The 16045-nt window shown below is 42.3% G+C and overlaps 1 protein-coding gene across 1 annotated transcript in view; it reads left to right on the plus strand.

Annotated features, from left to right (window-relative positions):
- Window positions 1-463: 463 nt before the first annotated feature.
- garem (GRB2 associated, regulator of MAPK1) overlaps window positions 464-16045 on the plus strand; it is a 38404-nt gene continuing 22822 nt past the window's right edge. The window contains exon 1 of the mRNA XM_030079771.1: window positions 464-1019. Within this exon, the coding sequence (XP_029935631.1) occupies window positions 899-1019 (121 nt within the window). The 5' untranslated portion in view covers window positions 464-898. The remainder of the gene's footprint in view (window positions 1020-16045) is intronic.

Genomic DNA, 16045 nt, shown 5'->3' on the forward strand with positions numbered 1-16045 from the left:
TCACAGTTACGTGGGAAATATACGAAATATAGTGCAATATTTTTCGTAGAAATTTGTATGAACGTTGAATGAGAACAGCCTGGAGAGCATGCTCTCATCACTGTCAGTGCATCATTATTTACTGACTGTCAGTAGCGGTGGACAAATAAAATAAGGAGCATCACAGTAACAACCACAGTGAGACAGAAAGATATAAAGTTAATAGATTTATGAGAGGATGATTCAAACCAATCCCTTTTTTTGCCCCAGCTGATGAATTTCCAGGATAGGACATACTGGACTTAATTTAACACTTTATAAAATACATAAACACTCAACTGGTAGATACAAACACTATGGTCATCTGGAATCTGTTCAGCATGTACTGGCTATGAGTAGTGAAAGAAACTGACATCAGCATTAAGGACAAAATAGCACTGTAGGGAACTTCCTTTGAGATGTGGCATGGGGAGTATGCCATCACCAAATGAAGAATCTGAAGGAAACAGGGTTAATAGAGAGAATTAATTCATTTATTTATTTTTGGTCTGCCTATCTACTGTTCCACACTCCCGTCCGGTAGGTGCCGATAATAAACTGAAAGTTGGTTTACGAACCGCCATTAAAACTTGAAGAGGAGGAAGAAGGAAAAGAAGAAGCTAGCTGACTTTGCTCTGTTGTCGCTGGCTGAGGACCATCAGACGAACAAGGCTGTACAAAACTATGTGAAAGACGCCAGCCATTCGTTTGCAGAGGAGAAGGAAACATGAGATGATTAATCAGAAACATGCCAGATATAAAGCTGTTGACAGCGAGTGGACTGGCAGCTGACTTGTCTGTAGTTGGTTAGCTTAGCGTAGCATTTTGTGAACGTGTTTACAGTTAGCTAGCTCTCCGGCTAGCTAATGAAGCTGGCAGTATGGACCTCGGAATAATGTTGTACAACAATTTGAAAGATGTTACATGGAGCACGACATCTCTGCCATTAGACCAACTTGTGGGCGCATACAGGTTGCCGCAAATCGTGAAGCTGGATAACGGTAAGTAGCCAACGTTAAATCCTTAGCACAACCAAGTTCCCACAGCTGCCCAGCTAGCGTTGTCTAGCTGCTACAATGTTAGCTCACCCGCGAACGTAAACCAAGTCCTGTGACAATGGAAAATAACTACATTCGATTTATATGATCGTCATTTTGTTTTCCTCTTATGACTGATTATTAACATATATGTTGACATAGTTAATGAACTACGTTAAGCGTGTCCCCAGCTGTGGCGTCTTTACAATCGCCTGAGATCAGAGGCTCAACCTCTGTAAGGGTGTCGGGAAGAGAAATATTACAATTACACGCATTAAAGGAAATTTCAAACCTGATAGCTTTGCAGGCTTACGTAGATGTACCCATATACTGACTAAAATTAGCACCCAACAAAGGCGCTATCTAATTAATTTATAGTAATAAGGAGGAAAAGCAGAATTTTGTCCTAAATAAAAAACGGGTAGCACCATTTCCCAAGATCCTCCGCTGTGACTGTGACCAGCAAACTGTGCATTTGGATGGCAAAAAAAAAGATCAAACAGAACAATGAATTCTGCATTCATTCTGCACTGAAGCAACAAGCAGAAGAATGTCAGGTTCCTTGGCTTGTGGTCTAAGCATTGTGCATCCCTGTTTAATCTACTAACTTCAAATTAGAGCAGGACCTGTTCCTACAGAAGCACCTGATAAACACATTCATTTTCCAGCCATGATAATCAAAGTGGCTGAGCTACCTCCATACCACTGTACATGATTGAATTAAGACATGAAATTCCTGAATATTCAGTACTTAAACCAAATGTATTCTGCAAGCTGAAGTTGCATTCCAGACCCACTGGTTAAGAGGGAGAGACAGTTTGGCTCTTGACACTGAAGAGCAGCAGTGGGTTCAAATAGTCCATCATGTCTCGAATTGAATCCCAGTCCTCCTAAACTTGCTGACAAAACTGATGCAAGAAGTGAAACATACAGTTTTACCCAGAGCTGGCAGAGATGGACACCAGACAAGCATATTAATATTGCATAAAAAATGTGTCTCACATACAATTATAAAAACAAACGTTCAAGGAAAAAAAGTGTGAAGGGTTTTCAGTGTAGCAACTCATTGTCAACTTAATCAAAATGGTTTGAAATTGAGTGTGTCCTTTAGCCGGGCGATACGACCGCAAATCAGTATACAAATCAGTACGATTAATTGAACAGTGTACCTTGATTACGATCAACAAACAATTATTTTGGTCGAGGGTTTTAGCAGGGAGCCAGCTACAGGAGCCATATCCTTTGCGATGTAGTAGGAAATGGTGTCAGTTATTTCTTTCCATCTTTTTTAAATCATTCTCATATTATGTAGCATTTGTAAATGCTTGCATTATCAACAGCTGCTTTGTGAAGGCAGGGTTGGTGCTGGGCACTTGTCAGTCTCTTTTTTTGAGCCATGTTCATATTTGCTAACCTGATTGTATTCCAAGTGTATTGGTGGTATTTAGGGTTGCAAAGGGGTGGAAATGTTCTGGAAACTTTCCAGAAACTTTCCATGGGATGTTAAGCTGGGGAATTTTGGAAATTTGGAAGAAATCTGGAAACTATGCATGGGAATTAATAAGTATAAAAACAAAACAAAACAAACAAACAGACAAACAAAACAAAACAAAAAAAACATTCCCATTCAAAATATGAATTGAAAGCATTTTCTCTCAAGCTTCTGGCATTTTTCCTCAATCCTGTCTGGCCTCAATGACTGCATGTACATAGGATTGAGGAATGCACAGTGAATACAAATTCACTGTGCATTAGGATTGAGGAAAGCACAGTGAATTTGTATTAAATCTGGTTGTTTTAACCATGCTGCAAGATGTTGTTGTTTTTTTTTCCAACTACATTTATGTTCCCTGTTATAGGCTAATATGCAGTTTTGCAAATTTCCTGTTTATTCCTGTTAATTCTCATTCATTCCCATATATTCCCTTTAGTTTTGGAGTTTTGCAACCCTAGTGGTATTACCTTGGGTCACTGTTTCTTTGTTTGTTTATTTGCACATTGTATCACTTACATAAAAACAGTAAAAATAATAATTTTAAACATTGTGCAGGAGAGGTAGAAGCCAAAAGAGGCTTATGAAAATACCTCCCCTATGTAAAAATAAAAACAACAGCGGTGGTCTATAATACAGATAATACAGAAATTCATGTAACAACAAATAGGACAAAGTATAGGAGAAAGAAGAAGAAAAAAATAATAACCAATTTGCTCAGAAAATGAAAGATACAGATTGAAGATCCAGAAGTGCTACAAATTATTATTATTACAAGAATGATTTTTTTCAGTTGTTTTTTGAACAAAGCCAGTGTAGATATTGATTTTAGTGATGTAGGTAGATTGTTCCATAGACATGGTCCTCTGTATTTTAAAGTGCGTTGATTGTGAGAAGTCCGACAATAGGAAGGATGGAAGTCCTTTGAATGTCTTGTCTGATATGAATGGATGTCTGAGGAAAACTTAAAAAAATCCTGGAAACTAAGTGGCAAATCATGAGATAGATATACATACTTATACATAAACACACAGGTTTGGTATGTTCACAAAAAGAGAAACAGAAGATTCTTTTTTTTTTTTTTTTTTTTTTTATAACAAAACTAACCATTCTCAAAAATTTCTTTTGAATTAGCAGAATCTTGTTGAGAAAAGTGTGACATACAGCTGCCCATACAGTGTTACAATATGTTATATATGGATAAATTAAGCTGTAATAACAGGTTAAAATACAGGAGTGATTGGTTACTCTTCATGAACTGTTGGAAGGTTCATGAAGGTTAATTCCCATGCAGCATGAATGCAACTCTCATGGTCTGCTCTGAGTAGGTCTGGGAAAGAAGGAGGGAAGAAGAGAGAGGAGGAGGCAATTCTCAGTGTTTACATTTCACTTTTTAGTCTTCACTAAAGACAACGTGTTCAAACGACAAACAGCATTTTTCTTACAAATACAAGCTACTAGATTCAAGATGGCGGCGCTTTCAGTAGCAGCAGCTGCTCGGCTCTCTCGTTTGTTCGTGTATTTTGTGTATTTCATAGCTCTGTTAAGCAAGACAGTAGCTTATATTAGTTGTGATCGTTCACAGTTGTTGTCCATCCGTGAACATCACAATGACCGTCTAGCCCAGGGGTCGGGAACCTATGGCTCGCGAGCCAGATGTGGCTCTTTTGATGATAACATCTGGCTCGCAGATTTCGGGTTTTAAAATATTATCGTTTGTTTAAATCCATCCATCGATTTTCTACTGCTCATGTCTTGTTCAGAGTTGCAGTTGCATGAGCGATTGTCTATTATTTTAATTGGATGATAATAGCCTACGTTGGCCGTTATTGGGCCGTTGCTGGGTGCACAGGTACACGCCCCCTTTTGCATCAGTTGGCTCGGTCATTAGCTCAAAGTTAACCCTTCGACGGAGAAGATGGCGAAAAGAAAAAAAGATGACGAGTATCGGTGAGTATTATAACAACATTATTTAAAAGAATAAATTAAGACGCTTGTTATGCTCACATTTAATTGAATTCAGTCTTAAAATATATTATATGGCTCTCACTGAAACAAATTTCCAAAAATTGTGCTTTTATGGCTCTCTGAGTCAAAAAGGTTCCCGACCCCTGGTCTAGCCGATACAGCTTCACTACCGCCGGAGATTCTTCGTTCCCCGGAGGCTATCAGAATAATCCATCTACCTGTGAAGCGACTCCGACGGCGGAAAGAGAGGAAGCAGAAGAGAGGAAAGCGGGCAGGCCTGCAAGTTAGGCTAAAGGCTAACCCGTACAAGCCAGCACTACCAAGCCTCTTCCTCGCAAACTCCAGGTCAGTTGTTAACAAGCTGGACGAGATCAGAGCGATGATCATGTCCTACTGTGCGACCATCATCATGGAGATCTGGCTCAACAACAACATACCGGACTCGGTGGTGCAGCTGGCGGGTGCAGACCTTTCTTTTTGCCAAGGGAATTCTCTACCATAATAATCATGGCAGTTTACATCCCCCCACAAGCTAGGGATAAACTAGCTTTGGAGATACTACATGACAGCGCTAGTAAACAGCTCACGGCGCACCTGGGCAGTGTAGTCATTGCAGCTGGGGACTTTAATCATGTAGACTTTAAACTGGTTATGCCAAAACTCTGCAAGAACTTTAATCATGTATACTTTAAACTGGTGACAGGGATTAAAGTTCTCTGTCTCAAGACGGATTTCCATCAGTTGGAAAAAGAGGGGAAAAAAGAAAGACCAAAAAAAAAAAAAAAGTTGCACGTGCATTTTGTTGTGGTACAGTTTTGACTATCCAATGAAATCATGTTAGGCATTAAACTGACGCTGTTGTAAAACAGTAAAGCCAGCCAGAGCCTTGGTATTAGCCAATCAGAAACAGAGGAGGGCGGGTTCACCCCTGCCCCTCAGGGAAGGATCTGGGGTCTGTTTCACAAATTAAAAGCAGGTTTAGTGAAAACTCTGAGTCTGTTAACCCTGAAATGAGGGAAACTCTGAGTTTTCCGTTTCACAAGGGCAGGTAACTCAAACCAGAGAAAGAGGGGTAACTCTAGCCTGACAACAAGATGGCGGCACGCAGTGGTGCAGCGGCTTCTCAAGCTCCCGGGATTAAGCCTTGTTTACCGACCTTTGAGGCCGCTTTTAGCACTAGTTTAGTGCTAAACTCGCGTGTTAAGTACAGCTCAACCGAACTGATGGTCATCAGATACCCCTTTTCCACCAGGGCTGGTTCGGAGCCGGTGCCTGACTTAGCACCAGTTTTTTGGTTTTCCACCGCCCGAGCTGGGGCCAAACTGGTGCCAAACTGGTTCCAAACTGGTGCTAGGCAAGCACCGACTCCGAGCAGGGGCTAAACAGGAGCCAGAGAAAGAACCGATGACGCGGCCCAACGCGTCATTGGTGGGCGGCGTTACAAAACAAAACAGGAACTGCGAATGCTATAAACATAAACAATAATCCCCGAGAAGCCGCGGGTTATACTGATTTTACAACGGCATGGAACGCGGCTCCGCAAATTACATTTAAGGATGAGAAGCACCCGTTTTATAACTAAACAGAGCTGTCATTCGTTCTGATCACGAATCCGACAGGTAGCCGGCAATAATTGTGTTTTTCGCCTCTGTATTGAAATGTTGGCTTGTAAAGACACAAGCAGTATTTGCATCGCTAATAAATCCAGATCCTGCTCCACCCGGGGCCAGAAACTATCGGGAAAGCAGCGTTATATGCTTGACTGAGACGCGGCTCACGAACATCATCCCCGACTCACTGATCAGTTTCACCGGCTTCAGGACAGGACGGGCGGACAGAGACAGAGACGCTGCAGCCACTGTATAGTATGAGTGTGCAGTTTTATGTGTGTTGAAGTGATGAAGCTGCCGTGACAATGTAATTTCCTGCAAAGGATTAATAAAGTATCATTCATTCATTCATTCATGATGGTTATTGTGATTCTGAGCGAGCATCTCGCGCACCCGTCATCACGTTTTCCGATGACGTCATGACGTGGCTCTGAATTGGCTCCACTTTGCTCTTGACTGTGGAAAAGCAAACCAGTTCTTCGTTGGCACCAGTTAAGCACCGGCTCTAGCACCAGCTCCGAACTAGCACCAGGTTTTTCCTGGTGGAAAAGGGGCAAGAGACAGTTCGGTTACTACAATTTCACCGGAGCTGAAATCCACACTCAGAAGACAGCACCTCCTCAGGACAACGGAGTGGCGCAGCAGAGTACGGCAAGCAGTGGGCAAGAGGAAGCAGTGTGCCCGTAAACAGAAGAGGGGGAAGCGGGCGGGTGCGCTAGCCCAGCTAAAGGCTAGCAGACCAACTCTCTTTCTGGCCAGTGTCCGCTTACTGGATAATAAAGTGGACTTGTTACGTCTGAGGCTGAGTGTTTCCACAGAGATGAGGAACTGTGCTGTTCTTTGCCTCACGGAAACGGCTTAACAACAACATGCCAGACTCAGCCTTCCAGATCGACGGCCTACAGCTTTTCCGAGCGGACCGCGACCACCGGTCGGGGAAAACACGGGGAGGAGGACTCTGTGTGTACGTGAATGAAGGTTGGTGTACAAACTGTGGACTGGTTAAAAGCTACTGCTCTGAGGCGATAGAACTGATGACTGTGAGATGTCAGCCATACTATTTGAGTTCACTGCGGTGTTCGTCACCAGTGTTTACATCCCGCCGGGTGCTAATGCTAACGAAGCATTAAAGGAGCTACACGACTGCGTGAATCAGGCCTTCATTGTCAAATAGCTGCTAGGAAACCACTGCTAAGGAGGCAACAAGCAGAAGAGATTTGTTTGGGCCAAGAAACACAAGGAATGGACATTAGACCAGTGGAAATCTGTGCTTTGGTCTGATGAGTCCAAATTTGAGATCTTTGGTTCCAACCGCCGGGTCTTTGTGAGACGCAGAAAAGGTGAACGGATGGATTCCACATGCCTGGTTCCCACTGTGAAGCATGGAGGAGGAGGTGTGATGGTGTGGGGGTGTTTTGCTGGTGACACTGTCGGGGATTTATTCAAAATTGAAGGCACACTGAACCAGCATGGCTACCACAGCATCCTGCAGCGACATGCCATCCCATCCAGTTTGTGTTTAGTTGGACGATCATTTATTTTTCAGCAGGACAATGACCCAAACACACCTCCAGACTGTGTAAGGGCTATTTGACCAAGAAGGAGAGTGATGGAGTGCTGCGGCAGATGACCTGGCCTCCACAGTCACCGGACCTGAACCCAATCCAGATGGTTTGGGGTGAGCTGGACCGCAGAGTGAAGGCAAAGGGGCCAACAAGTGCTAAACACCTCTGGGAACTCCTTCAAGACTGTTGGAAAACCATTTCAGGTGATTACCTCTTGAAGCTCATGGAGAGAATGCCAAGAGTGTGCAAAGCAGTAATCAGAGCAAAGGGTGGCTATTTTGAAGAAACTAGAATATAAAACATGTTTTCAGTTATTTCACCTTTTTTTGTTAAGTACATAACTCCACATGTGTTCATTCATAGTTTTGATTCCTTCAGTTAGAATCTACAATGTAAATAGTCATGAAAATAAAGGAAACGCATTGAATGAGAAGGTGTGTCCAAACTTTTGGCCTGTACTGTATATCTATATATATCTATATATATCTCTATATATCTATCTATATCTATATCTATCTATCTATATATATATATCTATATATATATATAGATATATATATATATATATATAGATATATAGATATATATATATATATATATATATATATATATATGTATACATATATACACTACTCACAAAAAGTTAGGGATATTTGGCTTTTGGGTGAAAGTTATGGAAAATGTAAAAAGTTCATGCTACAGTGATATTATATCATGAAAGTAGGGCATTTAAGTAGAAGCATACACTGGTGATTTCCTCATCTCAAACAATTTCTTGAAACAAAAGCCAACAACAGTGGTGGATATACCACAACAAAAAATGTCAGTGTCAATAACTTGTCATGTGCCCTTGAGCATCAATTACAGCTTGACAACGACGTCTCATGCTGTTCACAAGTCGACTTATTGTCTGCTGAGGCATGGCATCCCACTCTTCTAGAAGGGCGGCCCTCAGGACATTGAGGTTCTGGGGTACAGAGCTCCAAGCCTCTACACGGTGACTCAGCTGATCCCATAGGTTTTCTATGGGATTCAGGTCTGAGAAAGTACAGGCCACTCCATTTGAGGTACCCCAGTCTCCAGTAGCCATTCCCTAATGATACGACCTCGATGAGCTGGAGCATCAAACACGTGATGTCAATTTTGCCGTTAAACTCCTTGTTAGAGAACAGCAACTTGTGCAAAAAGTACTGAAACATTGAACAGTTGGACATGTGCATTCAAAAGTTTACAGAAGGTCACATTCACATTAAGTTCACCTGTAAAGGTTATAATGCATTTTAGGTTCATCCCGAAATTTCACCCGAAAGCCGAATATCCCTAACTTTAGTAGGGAGTAGTGTATATATAATATTTATTATCTTATATGAACATCTTATATGAACAGTTTTATTTAAATATAGGCTACTGCTTTCCGGTGTTGGTCCCAGAAAAAACATCTATCTTTTCATAAACTCACCGGCAGATGCTTTGTTTCAGCTGGGGGGGGTGTCTCTCCAATTTAACGTCAGCTCCGTTTAATGCGGCTAAGCAGCAAAAGTAACAACAGTAAGCAGTAACATTAAGGCTGAACAGAGTTATATAATTTCAACCCCACCTTTCCGGGGCTTTTGCTAATCACCTTTTCAGGCTGTTATCAATTTACCTCTGAAATAAAGACAACAGTTTTCACAGATGTGTTGATTTATTAAATGTTAGCTTCAGTGTACAGATGCAAACAAATTGACATATTAATTAAATCAATGGCCTAGGCAACTCATAAAGAATAAACAAATTAGTAATGATTAATAGGCTAATTAATAACTGATAACAATAACACATTAATAACATGAACAAAGTTACAGCTGCACATCTCCGTGGAAAATCTTACAGATTTGAATTCATTTCATATGAAAAACGTCTGACCGACCAATCAGATTGCTTGGTCGGATCTACGTGTTGTATAAACATTGTTCACACATGACTGCAGCCCCATCCACTCTGCAAACACCATCATTAAATTTGCTGATGATACGACCATAGTGGGCCTGATTTCTGGGGGCGATGAGACAGCTTATAGGCGCGAGGTGGATGATCTCACTTGGTGGTGTAGTAAAAACGACCTTGTCCTCAACACCTCCAAAACCAAGGAGATGATTATCGACTTTCGGAGGGCTAAGGTCGAACCTCACCCACCCCTCCATATACATGGGGACGGGCAAAAATCCCATTTCATTATTGGGGGGACAATAAACAGCTAAATTTCAGAGAGTAATTGCTGGGGGGGGACATGAAAAAATTGCTGTCTGGCATGACTGTACCTCCCTCTTTCTCTCTTGCGCTCCTTTGAAATTTGCCGTACAGTGTTGAGCCCTCAGCATGTTCATATGTTTTAAATAATGGTATTAAAAGCAATAATTCTCTAACCAAATTTCATTGCTTACTGTTCTATTTCCACTACAGTCCACCAAAGTAGCTTTACAAGAACTAGAAACTCAAAATAAGCTCTAAAACTAGAAGAAATATCTTGAATAATCCAACTACATCAAACTATTCTTCAAAAAACAAATTTATTGTAGTGTCAACAAAAAAGAAAGCAAGATATGGGATCAAATAGTGACATACAGTATATGTTTGAGCTGTACACTGTCCCTTTTAGATCAAATAAGAAAATGAAATGAAACTATGCCACAAAATAATGCAACTTAAAATGCAAAAAAATAGATATCTGTCTAGAGACAAACTCAAAATATCAGTAAAATATGAACTATTTCTGACATTAATATCCTGACAGACTTTTTGAAAGAATAAAAACCTCAGTATTTGCTCCTCCTGTGGTCTGTCCTCTCTCTCCCTCACTGTCCTGCACTCGCTTCAGCTTGTAAACAATCATTAGCTGTTAGCTTAAACAGAGAGCTGAAAGAGGCAGGTTTTGGACCAAGCAGGGGAAAATATCGCTTTTCATATTACAGCCTTGTGCTTGGTGAACAAGTGGTGTGATAAATGACTCACTGGCTTTCACTTGAGGAGGTTTTCTTGCTAGTTCTCATCAGGTTGCTGCCTCTCAGGCTGACGGACTGACTGAAAATTACCGAGCTGCCGCTCTGCCAGTAGCAGGGGGCGGCAACTTTATGGATGGGGGGGTCTTGTCCCCCCCGACCCCCCCGGGATTTCCGCCTATGCATGGGGAGACAGTGGAGGAGGTAGAGAGTCTGGGAGTTCCTGGGAGTCACACTGTCAAACAGGCTGGCATGGATTAACAACACCTCACACCTTGTCAAGAAAGCACAACAGAGACTCTACTTCCTGAGGAAACTGAAACGGGCCAAACTACCTCCAAAACTACTACTCAGCTTCTACCACCATTGAGTCCACCCTGACTAACAGCGCCACAGTGTGGTATACCAGCTGCACAGCCACAGAACGCCACAACCTAAATCGTAGGTGAAGGCGGCTCAGCGCATTGTTAGGTCGGAGCTTCCTGGACTGGACACTACATACACAAACAAACTGAATTAAAGCTGCAAGCAGCGTTGGACAGGCCCTCGCACCCGTGCCTCGCGTCCACCTCGTGCCCGTCGGGAACGGTCCATTCACGGTGCCATTCACTCAATCACACTCACACACAGCATGTGCATGCACACACACACACCCACACACTCACTCACACACACACACACACACACAGTTCTGGCCCAGTTGCTAGCGGCGCTCCTCCAGCAGATGTCGCCCTAAGCTTGCGTTTGAGTTTGAGAGTTGTTTCTGATGCCTGTCAATCTTGACCATGGGGCTGAGTGGGGGAGGGGCAGTGCAAGCAGAGAGCAGAGCAGAGAGAAAAAAACCAGAGTCCAAACCTATTAAACTAGTCTTCACCGCGGCCACAAACTTTTTCCAATCCAAAGCAAGTCCTCCTATTTTTGTAGGAGAATTTGTCCTCTTTCCATCGGCATAGGTTTGGAAGCTGTCAGACGTTTACTTTGGACTCCTGGGGCCTAATTGTCAGGGCAAGTGCCTGTTTATTCACAGCAGGCACACCAGGGTCCATAGGAAAAAGTGGAGGCGCTGGTTGTGGACACTCTGACTTTGAGGCCTTCTGAAATCCAAACGGTTCGAAATTATACGGAACCTTGAAGAACTTTTGTTAAGCACTGTGTCCTCTGTCATCTATTCGCTTTTCAAGCCGATTAGATTAACGCCCTGGGAGTTTATAGATTTTCTGCAAAGCTCAAATTTGGCCGAAAACGTGACTTTCAAATACAAATTGCGGACTTCCTGTTGGTTTTAGGTGGGGGGCACGAGCACGAAAAATGTCGGGCTTGATGAGATCTACGTTTCGGCGCTGGTTTGGTCTTTCTATCACATTCCTGTGGGCCGCAGGGGCTGCCTTTGCGTCCCTAGGTGGTGCTACCGAGCCCATTTTTGCACCGGGGTGTGCCGATTTTTGATTTTATTGAATTTTTCACCAGACCTGGTGTGTGTGCCGAATTTGGTGAGTTTTTGAGCATGTTGAGGGGGTCACATTAAGCCTGAAAGAGACGTAATAATAAGGGAGAAGGAAAAGAAACCTTACAGATACAATAGGGCTTCGCACTGGGACAGTGCTCGGGCCCTAAAAAGCCCACAGCATCCTCAAAGACACCACACACCCCGGCCACTCCCTGTTTGAACTGTTACCATCCAGCAGAAGATTCAAGCCACTTAGAACCAAACCCAAAAGACTGAGAAACAGCTTCTATCGCAGAGCTGTGGCCTCCCTTGCTCTACTTCAACCATAAAAGACAGTCAGACAGACACTCAGGCTGCTATTATTCTTTTGTTATTCACTTACTATTTATTTACTATTTAAGCTGCACAGTCACTTTCTCCTGCGCTGACAATTTTACAGTTTGGGTCACGCCTTGTTTATTGTTTAACTGGTGAAATGCGTGTTTTTTTTAGATGGTAAATGTCTTTTATTTGTCTTGTGTTTTTATATTGAGAGAAGCCAACAGAGTATCATTGTACCTTTTTGTATAATGACAATAAATATCCATTCCATACTCAAGTTGCTCAGTCAGATTGGTGTTGAAGTTCTCCTCCATGTTGCTTCAATGTGGCAGGCTGGATGGGACAGAGTCATGTGACTACACCCACGGCAGTATATTTTTAAGGGGACATTACATGAACACACTGGGGGGAAAAAATACAGACTTTTAAAAACGAAATTATCGACATGGGAAAGATTACATAAGTCAGAGGTTCTGAATGTCTTGTTTCATCATTTTTGATTAATTGCCCAGCTCTAGTGGGTCCCCAATAAAATGTATGTGTTTGACAAATTGTAGTGTTAAACTCATTAATATAGGTATATGTATAAGCATATAAAATATATATGTAAATATACCTCAAAATTAAACAAATAAAATGCCAAATAAAACGCCAAATAAAACGCTTTGTCTGACAAAACAATGTCACATCATCATGACATACTAGGTGTAGCTACACTATATTACCAAAAGTATTCGCTCACCCATTCAAATGATCAGAATCAGGTGTCCTAATCACTTGGCCTGGCCACAGGTGTATAATATCAAGCACTCAGGCATGCAGACTGTGAAACAAGACATTTGTGAAAGAATGGGCCGCTCTCAGGAGCTCAGTGAATTCCAGCGTGGAACTGTCATAGCACCTGTGCAACAAATCCAGTCGTGAAATTTCCTCGCTCCTAAATATTCCACAGTCAACTGTCAGCTCTATTATAACAAAATGGAAGCGTTTGGGAACAACAGCAACTCAGCCACGAAGTGGTAGGCCACGTAAAGTGACGGAGAGGGGTCAGCGGATGCTGAAGCGCATAGTGCAAAGAGGTCGCCGACTTTCTGCACAGTCAATTGCTACAGAGCTACAAACTTCATGTGACCTTCAGATTAGCCCAAGTACAGTACGCAGAGAGCTTCATGGAATGGGTTTCCATGGCCGAGCAGCTGCAGCCAAGCCACACATCACCAAGTGCAATGCAAAGCGTCGGATGCAATGGTGTAAAGCACGCCGCCACTGGCCTCTAGAGCAGTGGAGACGCGTTCTCTGGAGTGATGAATCACGCTTTTCATCTGGCAATCTGATGGACGAGTCTGGGTTTGGAGGTTGCCAGGAGAACGGTACATTTCAGACTGCATTGTGCCGACTGTGAAATTTGGTGGAGGAGGAATTATGGTGTGGGGTTGTTTTTCAGGAGCTGGGCTTGGCCCCTTAGTTCCAGTGAAAGGAACTTTGAATGCTTCAGGATACCAAAACATTTTGGACAATTCCATGCTCCCAACCTTGTGGGAACAGTTTGGAGCGGGCCCCTTCCTCTTCCAACATGACTGTGCACCAGTGCACAAAGCAAGGTCCATAAAGACATGGATGACAGAGTCTGGTGTGGATGAACTTGACTGGCCTGCACAGAGTCCTGACCTGAACCCGATAGAACACCTTTGGGATGAATTAGAGCGGAGACTGAGAGCCAGGCCTTCTCGACCAACATCAGTGTGTGACCTCACCAATGCGCTTTTGGAAGAATGGTCAAAAATTCCTATAAACACTCTCCTCAACCTTGTGGACAGTCTTCCCAGAAGAGTTGAAGCTGTAATAGCTGCAAAAGGTGGACCGACATCATATTGAACTCTATGGGTTAGGAATGGGATGGCACTTCAGTTCATAGTATGAGTAAAGGCAGGTGAGCGAATACTTTTGGTAATATAGTGTATACCTGACTCAGTTTCCAGAGTCGATATTTCAATATATTCAATATGAGAATTATTATTCATTTGGAAGATTCTGTTCATTTGTCAGTTCACCAAAACAATTTGTTCACTGATTCAGCCATTCGTTCATTCAGTGGTCCTGCATGAGAGCTGTGTTGCTCCTGAACACAGCCACTCAGTGAGTGAGAACTAAACACACCTGAGCCTCATCATATGAAGCCTTCATTCTCTTGCTCTCTGCACAGAACTTATTCAGTGAAGAAAGCTAATTCAAAACAGAGCAACTCACCTAGCTTACCTTTCACTTCAGTCCCGGTCATGTTTTCCTTTTTTTTTTTTCAATTCATTAAAACATAGTTATGATCTTTTTTCATTTGAACAGTGATGGAGATGCCTTACACATTGCCTCATAAGTCACAGGGAAGTCCAAGTGGCTCCAAAGGCCAAACCTGTTGGTTATTGGAGGATCTTCTGTTTCTGCTATAGACAAGTTTATGAGCCGTTTCCGCTCTACATCCTAAACTCCTCCCATCGATGCAATCCATTTCTGTTTTGGCGTGCTGGTTTGTTTTTAGCCACAGACATACATAGGTTTTTAGCTAGCTAGCTCTGTCCTGCCGACGAAAGGAAATTAAAAATGGATACTTAAAAAAAAAAAAAAAAAAAAAAGTGGTTCGGGAACGACGTGTGCTGTAGTGTGCTGGCCTTGTTAACCTGAAGAGTCCACTGATCAGAGTGCCTTGTGAGGTTTAGAATCTTGCCTTGTGTCCCTGTCTATCAGCACCCAGCCATGTTGTTCATTAAATACAGATAAACACAACAAATACTGTGTGCATTCATGATCATAGTTCAGTGCAATAATGAAATGAAATTACATTTTTACATTTACATAAACTTTTATTTTCACACAAACAGTCAAGGTGGTTGAACCGTGTTCCCATTGTAAGGACATAATTATTAAAATTGAAACCTCACGAGCAGCGAACTACATGTCCAGATGAAGCTGCGTTAGCATGGAAGTTTGTTTACACCGGCATACGCTGCGCAAACCACTTACGGCGGAAATGAAGTGCATTTTTGTAGGGTAATGGCGTCCCCCGGGGTTTGGCGCGTAAACTTGTCTATAGTAGAGGTGCAAATAAGAAAACTCTGATGTAGCTATGGCAGCATTTTGGTAGACAAGTATAAATTTACCTGAACTATGGTCTAAAAGAAGGTGACAAATTTTTTGAATTTTTTTGAATGAAGGTAATTTAGCTCAGTCCAAGATTCTCAGCATGATGACACTACCTTTATTTGTGTCAGGATCTCTATAATCCGTCTCTTGACTTGGGGCCTCATTTATAACCATTGCGTACACACAAAACGGGCCCTGAAATTGGCGTACGACACTTTCCACGCAAAAGTTGTGATTTATAAAAAAAAACTTGACAGGAGAATGTGCGGTCCTCCACGTAAATTCTGAGCCTTGCGTATGCACATCTTGGAGATGGGGAAACTGGCAACGCTGATGGCGAGGTGGTGAATTGAAGCCAAACTGCATCATGATTCCTCGCACACATTTAATTTCACTCCATCAAACGTTAATTATAAATCCACTTCATTACAAACATTCCAAACACCAGTGTTATTTGTGCTTGTTCTACTGAGC

Source organism: Myripristis murdjan, chromosome 20 (assembly GCF_902150065.1).
Source record: "Myripristis murdjan chromosome 20, fMyrMur1.1, whole genome shotgun sequence".
Taxonomy (NCBI): Eukaryota; Metazoa; Chordata; class Actinopteri; order Holocentriformes; family Holocentridae; genus Myripristis; species Myripristis murdjan.